General features: G+C 45.7%; 1 protein-coding gene across 6 annotated transcripts in view; it reads right to left on the bottom strand.

Annotated features, from left to right (window-relative positions):
• Positions 1–1,115: 1,115 nt before the first annotated feature.
• The window catches only part of LOC110508031 (epithelial splicing regulatory protein 1), a 22,828-nt gene continuing 11,243 nt past the window's right edge, over positions 1,116–12,700 (bottom strand). The window contains exons 10-15 of one of the 6 annotated variants that reach the window (XM_036967085.1): positions 10,064–10,288; positions 9,595–9,862; positions 6,026–6,203; positions 4,445–4,571; positions 3,390–3,516; positions 1,116–2,201 (exon numbers count right to left, since the gene is read on the bottom strand). In XM_036967085.1, coding sequence (XP_036822980.1) covers positions 3,415–3,516; positions 4,445–4,571; positions 6,026–6,203; positions 9,595–9,862; positions 10,064–10,288 — 900 coding nt within the window. In that variant the 3' untranslated portion in view covers positions 1,116–2,201; positions 3,390–3,414. Of the gene's footprint in view, positions 2,202–3,389; positions 3,517–4,444; positions 4,572–5,492; positions 5,796–6,025; positions 6,204–9,594; positions 9,863–10,063; positions 10,289–12,700 lie in introns of those variants that run through there. The other 5 variants (XM_036967075.1, XM_036967094.1, XM_036967069.1 and 2 more) reach the window with 5 other exon arrangements.

Raw genomic sequence — 12,700 nt, 5'->3', positions numbered from 1 at the left:
CTAAAATTATCTCTGTTTCAGGATGACAATAGTACTGTTATAGTGTGAGAAAAGGTGTGTGAGGTACTGAGTCAGTACACCGTGGCAGAGAGTTCTCAGTCTTCCTCCTCCAGCCACATTCTGTCAACAGCGGCCTCACCTTAGTAGTACGAGAGAGGTGTGGGAGTGTGTGAACGCAGCAATCACAGACCCACTCATCATATGCTCTTCACTCCAATTTGGTCACTTGATTATTGTAATGAATAATGAATTCGCAGACAGTGCGTTTGATTAGTAAACAATGAGTTTCCCAGACAGGCTTGTTTCACATGTTCTATTTATTAGAGTGTCAGTGTGGTCACAGGAGAGTTCCCTGGACAGCCAGGGACCCACAGTCACAGTAAACATCAATGTATTACATCATTATGGGTCATTTATAGCTCTACTGTCTAATCTGGCCTTCATGGGAGTAAAACACACTGGTTGAGTTTCAATAGTCTGAAGCGCGGTCCTCTCCTTGCCTCCCCTCCTTAGTCTGCACTGATCTGAAAACTCATGATAGATGAGAACAATTCCTTTTATGTCAGTGAAGTAGACTGTTGAGATGCAGGCACAGTGACATTACAGTAAGGAATCAGAGAGCACAGTGGTAAATCTCCATCACAGTGAGTTGGGACCGAGCTGGGTAAGGCAATAGGAAGTGGTGGAAAAAGTACTCAATTGTCATACTTGAGTAAAAGTGAAGATGACTTAATAGAAAATGACTAGTAAAAGTCTAAAAGTATCTGCTTTTAAATGTCCTTAAGTACAGTGGTGGAAAAACTACTCAACTGTCGTAAAAAAGTAGATTCATTAACAAACACATTATTTTATTTTCGTGAGTCTGCCAGATCAGAGGCAGTAGGGATTACAACGCCTTATATTGATAGGTGTGTGAATTGGACCATATTACTGTCCTGCCTGAGCATTCCAAATGTAACTTGTACTTTTGGGTGTCAGGGAAAAGGTATGGAGTAAAAAGTACATACTTTTATTTAGGAACGTAGTGGAGTAAAAGTAAAAGTTGTCAAAAATATAAATAGTAAAGTAAAGTACAGATACCCCCCAAAAACTACTTAAGTAGTATTTTAAAGGGTGGAGTGGAACTAGGCAAACATAAACAGGTTAGATGGGAGGGGTGTGGGAGTGATTCAGCATTTGACATGTAACTTTTATGTCAGACACTATGCTGTTGATATACAGTATAATCTGTATAGTAATCTGATTGGTTAGCAGTGCTTTATATTTTCCATAACATGTAAACATCTGAGTGTAGCTAGCACTACTAACTTCTTCATGCAGGAGGCTTCCTAATACAACGTTCTAGTATTGGATTGTAAAATTATAGAAAGTATAAAGAAATAAAATGTAATATGTTTTTAGACAGACAGTATAAAATAAAATATATACATATAGTATCTAGAGAGAGTAGTGCACTATGCACATCCTCTCTCTCTCTCACGCACTTACGCACACATCCACACACTTATACACACACACACACACATTCACAAGCACTTACACACATACACAAATGCATGCAAGTCATGAAGGTTCAGATGAATAATTTGTACTAAACGCAGCTCTACTTCTAACAGACGTCTCCTGAAGTGGTTGTAACATCTTATAACGTCTCTCTAGAAAGCTTTTTTAAAATACTATGTGCAATATAAGACAGAGCTGCTGTTTGGCTGAGGCAAAGCTCTGATATAAAATACATTTCTGCTCTCAAGCATATACACTGTATATACCACAAAACTCAAGACAGGGAACACACATCAGAGCTGGAGGCCAGGACATTCCCCCACATGTCCTTGGGGGGGGGGGGGGGGTGCGTGCATGTGTGTGATATTGTGGTGAAGGAGTGTCAAACTTTCGGCACAGTTTAATATAGAGAGCCATGTCTTATATAAAAAAAAGGAAATATAACCACTTTTCACTGTGGCCCTCCAGATCTGGGTGAAACCCCAATGTGGCCCTTGGGGTAAAATGAGTTTGACACCCCTGGTATAGTGTGTGGGTAGTGAGTGTCAGTGTGTGGATCTTTGAGCCTTCTACAGCATGTTTAGGTCCAGGTAGTGCCCTCCCTGCTTGGTCAGGAGAGGGGGGAAGGGCATCAGAGCATCACCGCTGCTGGACTGACCAATCATACTGCTCAGTACAGGCAATGCCTCCATAGGACTCTACAGAGAGAGGGAGAGAGGCAGGGAGAGAGGGTGAGGAAGATAGAGGCAGGGAGAGAGGCAGGGAGAGAGGGTGAGGAAGATGGAGAGAGGCAGGGAGAGAGGGCGAGGAAGATAGAGAGAGGGAGAGAGACAGGGAGAGAGGGCGAGGAAGATAAAGAGAGGAAGTGAAAAAAGAGAAAACGTCAGTACAAGGAAAGGAGTCTATGTGGTTTGAAGGTTTCCTTGCCCCAGCACCAGAGGATTCCATCACCTAGTCCACCACCTCCCCACCTGACACTAGTACAGCAGTGATAACACTATCTAGCACACTACAGCGCCCCAGGGAGGAAACGGGAACACACCTTGGAAGGGCTGAGTCAGACAGCACCAGGTAGAAATTGACCATATAGAACAGGTACGGTTCTAGGTTCCACCAGAGAATGTGATTAGAGCGTTGGGCCAGTAACCAAAATGGTTGCTAGGTCGAATCCCCGAGCTGACAAGGTAAAAATCTGTTGTTCTGTCCCAAGGTGGTTAACCCACTGTTCCCTGGCCATCATTGTAAATAAGAATTTGTTCTTAACTGACTTACCTAGTTAAATTAAATAAACATCTGATCCTAGATCTGAGGATAGGATTGGGTGTGTGGTGTATTCTGATCCTAGAGGTTAGTATTGGGTTTGTGGGGTAATCTGATCCTAGATCTGAAGTTACGATTTGATGTGTGGGATAATCTGATCCTTGGGTTTGTGGGGTAATCTGATCTGCACTGTAAAAATATAGATGACAAGAAGGAAATCAGCTGGAATAGGATTGTGATTTTTCTAAACAGATATGTTGTTTAACAAACTCACAATCCTATTGCAGCTGGTTGCCACAGATCTAGGATCAGGTTACCCCCCCCCCCCCCCCCTCCCACACACACACACACACAATCCAAATGTAAACCATCAGGGGGTAGAAGACATCTGATCCTGGACCAGTGTTTGAGGGGGGAACATCTACTCTGTGTCCCGATCAACACAACCTTCTCTGGTGGAAACATCTTTTTTACAGTGTGGTTTGGTGCATTGCAATCCCCCCTAGCTAGACTCTACCCCGTGACCCCCTAGTAACCCGGAATCTCAAACCACACCCACAACCACGTCGTCCCGGAGACGAAGGAAAGGAGAAACACGCCCCATGACCCTGTCAGCCAATCCTTACCTTCCGCCTGCCTAGGACACACCCCTTAAAAACACACCCACTCTTTGGGCTGCGTGAGCAGGGTCCGGGAGGGATCGTGATCGTGCATGTTAGCATGAGCGTGCACAAGGCCATCCTCAGTAGCGTACTATAGTGTTGAGGGGGACAGAGACACAGGGGACTGAGACAGAGACAGACTGGGCTGGGCTGTGTGTTCAGAAGAGTCAGCCTTTACAAGATGATTACTGCTGATTTATCTACAGTATATAGTATCACCTCAACTTCCAAACTAGTGTTCATTAGCACAGGCTGAACTCACTGGCTATTTCCTAGTGTATCAGTGAGGAGCAGCCTCTTGTAAATCAAGTCCATGCAGGCAGTGGAGATCCACCCAACAGAATGCCTGTGGGTGTTTGTCAGGGAGGGACCAGAACAGGGAGGGAACAGAACAGGGAGGGTAGACCTGACTAACTTGTTTGATAGCCTCCAGGCAAACACAGTGGCTACCTGACAGTATAGTACACTCCTCCATTAGCAGATTTGAATACTTGCTTTGGATCGACCGTGAGACATGAGAGGACACGGCAACACATACTATACCGGTCACATTGCACACACACACACACTTTCTCTAACACACATGAACGTACACACAGTCTTGTATTTCTAACCGTGTGGGGGGACACAATTCAGTCTCATTCACAATCCTATTTTTCCTAACCCCTAAACCTATCCTATCCTAACCTTAACGCCAAAACCTAACCCCTAACCCTTAAACCTAATTCTAACCCTAACACTAATTCCAACCTTAACCATAAACCTCCTAGAAATAGTGTTTCACCTTGTGGTGACTAACAACATGTTTGTGTACTACTCTTGTGGGGACTTCTCTTCCCCACAAGTATAGTTAAACACGTCCAAGTGCGCGCGCGCGCTCACACACACACACACACACACACACACACACACACACACACACACACACACACACACACACACACACACACACACACACACACACACACACACACACACACACACACACACACACACACACACACACACACACTGTTTACCTGGTATCCCTGAATGGTGTTGAGCAGTTCTTTATAGGCAAGGCCATGCATACGGACCACTCCCCCAGGGGAGGGCAGAGGGGTGGGGGAGGGGTAGTAACCTATAGTGTTGGGAGAACCTGGGGGACTGGAGAGAGGGAGGGGGAGGAGAGAGAGAGGGTGAGAAGAGAGGAGAGAGAGAGGAGGAGAGAGATGGTGAGGAGAGAGAGGGAGAAGAGAGTGCGGAGAGAGAGGGAGAAGAGAGGAGAGAGAGGGAGAAGAGAGTGAGAAGAGAGGAGAGGGAGAAGAGAGTGCGAGGAGAGAGAGAGGGAGAAGAGAGGAGAGAGAGAGGGAAAAGAGAGGAGAGAGAGAGTGAGAAGAGAGGAGAGAGAGAGAAGAGAGTGAGAAGAGAGGAGAGAGAGGGAGAAGAGAGTGAGACGAGAGGAGAGAGAGAGAGAGAGGGAGAAGAGAGGAGAGAGAGAGTGAGAAGAGAATGAGAAGAGAGGAGAGAGAGAGAAGAGAATGAGAAGAGAGGAGAGAGAGAGAGAGGGAGAAGAGAGAGTGAGAAGATAATGAGAAGAGAGGAGAGAGGGAGAAGAGAGGAGAGAGAGAGGGAGAAGAGAGTGAGACGAGAGGAGAGAGAGAGAGAGGGAGAAGAGAGGAGAGAGAGAGAGAGGGAGAAGAGAGGAGAGAGAGAGAGAGGGAGAAGAGAATGAGAAGAGAGGAGAGAGGGAGAAGAGAGGAGAGAGAGAGAGAGGGAGAAGAGAGGAGAGAGAGAGAGAGGGAGAAGAGAGGAGAGAGAGAGAGAGAGAAGAGAGGAGAGAGAAAGAGGGAGAAGAGAGGAGAGAGAGAGAGAGAGAAGAGAGGAGAGAGAAAGAGGGAGAAGAGAGGAGAGAGAGAGAGAGGGAGAAGAGAGGAGAGAGAAAGAGGGAGAAGAGAGGAGAGAGAGAGAGGGAGAAGAGAGGAGAGAGAGAGAGGGAGAAGAGAGGAGAGAGAGAGAGAGGGAGAAGAGAGGAGAGAGAGAGAGAGGGAGAAGAGAGGAGAGAGAGAGAGAGGGAGAAGAGAGGAGAGAGAGAGGGAGAAGAGAGGAGAGAGAGAGAGAGGGAGAAGAGAGGAGAGAGAGAGGGAGAAGAGAGGAAAATCATGGAATATCAAGTGAAAATGTGTTTTTTGTAACACTTCATGTGTTTTCACTTGTAGTTTCATGTTATCACATATTGCTTTACATGTTGTCACATATTGCTTTACATGTTGTCACATTAACTTCATATAAGATCACATGAAAACGTGCTTTTGGAAAACATCACGTGTTCACATGTGAACTCCATGTGGTTTTTCCGTCAGGGATATCACATCCAAATGAACTTCAATGCTGAGGGGGAGGGGAGGAGGAGGGGGGAGGAGAGAAAGGTCATTGTGGTCTTAGTGCTGTTTGCTCTTCCTTCTGATACCACACTACTGTTCAGTCATTAACTACCCTTGTGTATGTCCCCTCCCTCCCAGCCCCCAAGCCACTTACAGTATATGACTGGATGGTTAATGGGGTTAACAGTTCTTATCTGGGGCACTGACATCATTAACTACCCTCGTGTATGTCCTTACCTGGGATAGTATGCAGTGTAGTTCATGTAGAGCTGAGTGCTAGCTGGGTAGTAGGCGTGTCCAGGTCCTAGGGGGCGGGGACTCAGCAGCACCTGCCCAATGGGAGGGAAGAGGCCGGCAGCCTCAGCCGGCATGATGGAAGGGATGGGTGGGAAGGAGTAGGAGGGAGGAGACAGACCTGGGGAGGGGGGATTGGGGGTGGGGGGGTAGTTAGACAACACGCCAAGGCAAGGACAAGGAAAGGACACATGCCCAACACGGCACACAGAGAACTACAGATCCCCTGGTCCCCTCTAAAGATGGCTGCTGTAAGCAGACTACAGTGTGCTTCCCAGTCGTCTACAATGGCTATGTGACATGGTCCGGTCGTAGTTTATTTCTAGGAGAGGCTTCTGCAACAACGACCCTCCTCAATGAACACCTTTAGCTTCTACAGACGTGTGTTTGGAATTGCAAGTGCCATGCTCTACCAACTGAGCTACACGGGACTACACACCAGAGCTCAATGACTAGACACCACCATCACTACACACCAGAGCTCAATGACTAGACACCACCATCACTACACACCAGAGCTCAATGACTAGACACCACCATCACTACACACCAGAGCTCAATGACTAGACACCACCATCACTATACACCAGAGCTCAATGACTAGACACCACCATCACTACACACCAGAGCTCAATGACTAGACACCACCATCACTACACACCAGAGCTCAATGACTAGACACCACCATCACTACACACCAGAGCTCAATGACTAGACACCACCATCACTATACACCAGAGCTCAATGACTAGACACCACCATCACTACACACCAGAGCTCAATGACTAGACACCACCATCACTACACACCAGAGCTCAATGACTAGACACCACCATCACTACACACCAGAGCTCAATGACTAGACATCTCCATCACTACACACCAGAGCTCAATGACTAGACACCACCATCACTACACACCAGAGCTCAATGACTTGACACCACCATCACTACACACCAGAGCTCAATGACTAGACATCTCCATCACTACACACCAGAGCTCAATGACTAGACACCACCATCACTACACACCAGAGCTCAATGACTAGACATCACCATCACTACACACCAGAGCTCAATGACTAGACACCACCATCACTATACACCAGAGCTCAATGACTAGACATCACCATCACTATACACCAGAGCTCAATGACTAGACATCACCATCACTACACACCAGAGCTCAATGACTAGACATCACCATCACTATACACCAGAGCTCAATGACTAGACACCACCATCACTACACACCAGAGCTCAATGACTAGACACCACCATCACTACACACCAGAGCTCAATGACTAGACACCACCATCACTACACACCAGAGCTCAATGACTAGACATCACCATCACTATACACCAGAGCTCAATGACTAGACACCACCATCACTACACACCAGAGCTCAATGACTAGACACCACCATCACTACACACCAGAGCTCAATGACTAGACACCACCATCACTACACACCAGAGCTCAATGACTAGACATCTCCATCACTACACACCAGAGCTCAATGACTAGACACCACCATCACTACACACCAGAGCTCAATGACTTGACACCACCATCACTACACACCAGAGCTCAATGACTAGACACCACCATCACTACACACCAGAGCTCAATGACTAGACATCACCATCACTACACACCAGAGCTCAATGACTAGACACCACCATCACTATACACCAGAGCTCAATGACTAGACATCACCATCACTATACACCAGAGCTCAATGACTAGACATCACCATCACTACACACCAGAGCTCAATGACTAGACATCACCATCACTATACACCAGAGCTCAATGACTAGACACCACCATCACTACACACCAGAGCTCAATGACTAGACACCACCATCACTACACACCAGAGCTCAATGACTAGACACCACCATCACTACACACCAGAGCTCAATGACTAGACACCACCATCACTACACACCAGAGCTCAATGACTAGACATCTCCATCACTACACACCAGAGCTCAATGACTAGACACCACCATCACTACACACCAGAGCTCAATGACTAGACACCACCATCACTATACACCAGAGCTCAATGACTAGACACCACCATCACTACACACCAGAGCTCAATGACTAGACACCACCATCACTACACACCAGAGCTCAATGACTAGACACCACCATCACTACACACCAGAGCTCAATGACTAGACATCTCCATCACTACACACCAGAGCTCAATGACTAGACATCTCCATCACTACACACCAGAGCTCAATGACTAGACACCACCATCACTACACACCAGAGCTCAATGACTAGACATCTCCATCACTACACACCAGAGCTCAATGACTAGACACCACCATCACTACACACCAGAGCTCAATGACTAGACATCACCATCACTACACACCAGAGCTCAATGACTAGACACCACCATCACTATACACCAGAGCTCAATGACTAGACATCACCATCACTATACACCAGAGCTCAATGACTAGACATCACCATCACTACACACCAGAGCTCAATGACTAGACATCACCATCACTATACACCAGAGCTCAATGACTAGACACCACCATCACTACACACCAGAGCTCAATGACTAGACACCACCATCACTACACACCAGAGCTCAATGACTAGACACCACCATCACTACACACCAGAGCTCAATGACTAGACACCACCATCACTACACACCAGAGCTCAATGACTAGACATCTCCATCACTACACACCAGAGCTCAATGACTAGACACCACCATCACTACACACCAGAGCTCAATGACTAGACACCACCATCACTACACACCAGAGCTCAATGACTAGACATCACCATCACTACACACCAGAGCTCAATGACTAGACATCACCATCACTATACACCAGAGCTCAATGACTAGACATCACCATCACTATACACCAGAGCTCAATGACTAGACCTCTCCATCACTACACACCAGTGCTCAGCTCCACCCACCTCTCCCACAGCCCCACTGATTGGACACACCCCGACTGGAAGACTCAAGCCCAATCCTAAATCAATCCTGAGTCCCTACCTTCAAGTCACTTTTATATTGCTTACACACCTATCCAATACTTCCAGTACATTGGGATCCATTTGGAATTGGGCAAGAGGCCTCACACATGCCAAGCACACATAAACCATTGGAACACACTGTTTTTAATCAGAGTGTGTGAAGAATATGTTTACATTGAACAGTCAATGAACTACAGATTTCTCCCCGCATGCAAATTCACCAAAATCACACAGAATTTTCCCAAACCACAAGGGGTAACACACACAAACACTCACACCCCAGGTTCCTACCCCTCTGGTCAGGTCAGACGCTCCTACCCTCCCAGAGTTCTAGATCAGAGAGAACCCAGACAGAAAAGAAGACAGGGGGCAAGATTTAACCTCTGACCTCTATCCCCTCACCCTTTCCTGCCCCCTGGTCTGTGGCAGCCCACCTACCCTGCGGTCCCGAAGCGCCCAGCTCCCAGCAGCACTTACGTCTGGACTTACATGGCGGCGGGCTGAGCCCTGTCCCACTCCTGGTCCGGGTGTGTGTGTGAATGTGTGTGTGTGAGAGGGAGCCTCCCATCAACACCAGACCCATCTCTTCAGCGCTACAGGGGAACACCTCCACATAGCGGCTGTTAACCCCTCGCTTGCCAGCCTGGCCCGGACCAGACATCACCTGCTTGTGGACCCGCTGGGAGGCAGAGAAAGCCCGCTCTGCTGAACGCATCTGGATGAAACAGTCCCCTGACGGACGACCCTATGGAGATACACACACAAAGCAGGGTCACTTTAGTATCAGTATGCATAGTGTGTGTGTGTGTGTGTGTGTGTGTGTGTGTGTGTGTGTGTGTGTGTGTGTGTGTGTGTGTGTGTGTGTGTGTGTGTGTGTGTGTGTGCGTGCGTGCGTGCGTGCGTGTGTGTGTGTGTGCGTGAGCAGGCTTGTATAGTGTGTACCTACCTGTTGGTTGACCACCATGTGTACTCCGTGTGGTCTGATGTCGTGTGTGTATTCTCCTAGGAAAGCCAGTATGTCCTCTATGGTGGCGGTGTAGGGCAGCCCCCTCAGCCTGAGGCAGTCCCTCACACCACCAGGAGAGGGCAACAGAGACACAGAGGGCAACATTGACACCAGGGGGGCTGGAGCCACGGGGATCAGAGGGGCTGACGTGTACCTGTTCAACACCTACACACACAGAGAGAGTTATACGGTTAGATGGTTATAAGTGCTGGTTCAGCAACAACATACACACATAAACAAGCATATTCTCTCTGGGGTTCCTGGTTTTAATCTGACAGGGGTATTCCGATTAAGTGTGTGTAGATGTGTGTGTGTCTGTATTAAAAAGGTGTGTGTGTGTTTGTGTGTTGACAGTAGAGATCTGGCTGGTTGCCAACAGGATATCACAATGTTTACCGTCCTGGAGAAGAACTGTAACCCAGCCCCCTCAGGGTCACTCACTACCACTGAACTCTGACCTCTTGACCTCTCACCTGTACTGTGTAGGAGTCTGAAACCACTATAACATATAAACCTGTACTGTGAAGGAGTCTGAAACCACTAGAACATATAAACCTGTACTGTATAGGAGTCTAAAACCACTAGAACATATAAACCTGTACTGTATAGGAGTCTGAAACCACTAGAACATATAAACCTGTACTGTATAGGAGTCTAAAACCACTAGAACATTTAAACCTGTACTGTATAGGAGTCTGAAACCACTAGAACATATAAACCTGTACTGTATAGGAGTCTGAAACCACTAGAACATATAAACCTGTACTGTATAGGAGTCTGAAACCACTAGAACATATAAACCTGTACTGTATAGGAGTCTAAAACCACTAGAACATATAAACCTGTACTGTGTAGGAGTCTAAAACCACTAGAACATTTAAACCTGTACTGTATAGGAGTCTGAAACCACTAGAACATATAAACCTGTACTGTGTAGGAGTCTGAAACCACTAGAACATATAAACCTGTACTGTGTAGGAGTCTGAAACCACTAGAACATATAAACCTGTACTGTGTAGGAGTCTGAAACCACTAGAACATATAAACCTGTACTGTATAGGAGTCTAAAACCACTAGAACATTTAAACCTGTACTGTATAGGAGTCTAAAACCACTATAACATATAAACCTGTACTGTATAGGAGTCTAAAACCACTAGAACATATAAACCTGTACTGTATAGGAGTCTAAAACCACTAGAACATATAAACCTGTACTGTATAGGAGTCTGAAACCACTAGAACATATAAACCTGTACTGTATAGGAGTCTAAAACCACTAGAACATTTAAACCTGTACTGTATAGGAGTCTGAAACCACTAGAACATATAAACCTGTACTGTATAGGAGTCTGAAACCACTAGAACATATAAACCTGTACTGTATAGGAGTCTGAAACCACTAGAACATATAAACCTGTACTGTATAGGAGTCTAAAACCACTAGAACATATAAACCTGTACTGTGTAGGAGTCTAAAACCACTAGAACATTTAAACCTGTACTGTATAGGAGTCTGAAACCACTAGAACATATAAACCTGTACTGTGTAGGAGTCTGAAACCACTAGAACATATAAACCTGTACTGTGTAGGAGTCTGAAACCACTAGAACATATAAACCTGTACTGTGTAGGAGTCTGAAACCACTAGAACATATAAACCTGTACTGTATAGGAGTCTAAAACCACTAGAACATTTAAACCTGTACTGTATAGGAGTCTAAAACCACTATAACATATAAACCTGTACTGTATAGGAGTCTAAAACCACTAGAACATATAAACCTGTACTGTATAGGAGTCTAAAACCACTAGAACATTTAAACCTGTACTGTGTAGGAGTCTGAAACCACTATAACATATAAACCTGTACTGTGTAGGAGTCTAAAACCACTAGAACATATAAACCTGTACTGTATAGGAGTCTGAAACCACTAGAACATATAAACCTGTACTGTGTAGGAGTCTGAAACCACTAGAACATATAAACCTGTACTGTGTAGGAGTCTAAAACCACTAGAACATATAAACCTGTACTGTGTAGGAGTCTGAAACCACTAGAACATATAAACCTGTACTGTGTAGGAGTCTAAAACCACTAGAACATATAAACCTGTACTGTGTAGGAGTCTGAAACCACTAGAACATATAAACCTGTACTGTATAGGAGTCTGAAACCACTAGAACATTTAAACCTGTACTGTATAGGAGTCTGAAACCACTATAACATATAAACCTGTACTGTGTAGGAGTCTAAAACCACTAGAACATATAAACCTGTACTGTGTAAGAGTCTGAAACCACTAGAACATATAAACCTGTACTGTATAGGAGTCTAAAACCACTAGAACATATAAACCTGTACTGTGTAGGAGTCTGAAACCACTAGAACATATAAACCTGTACTGTGTAGGAGTCTGAAACCACTATAACATATAAACCTGTACTGTGTAGGAGTCTGAAACCACTATAACATATAAACCTGTACTGTGTAGGAGTCTAAAACCACTAGAACATATAAACCTGTACTGTGTACGAGTCTAAAACCACTAGAACATTTAAACCTGTACTGTATAG

This window comes from Oncorhynchus mykiss, chromosome 3 (assembly GCF_013265735.2).
Source record: "Oncorhynchus mykiss isolate Arlee chromosome 3, USDA_OmykA_1.1, whole genome shotgun sequence".
In the NCBI taxonomy this organism is placed as follows: Eukaryota; Metazoa; Chordata; class Actinopteri; order Salmoniformes; family Salmonidae; genus Oncorhynchus; species Oncorhynchus mykiss.
The sequence above is the reverse complement of the archived record's forward strand: the minus strand, read 5'-3'. Positions and strand labels throughout refer to the sequence as shown.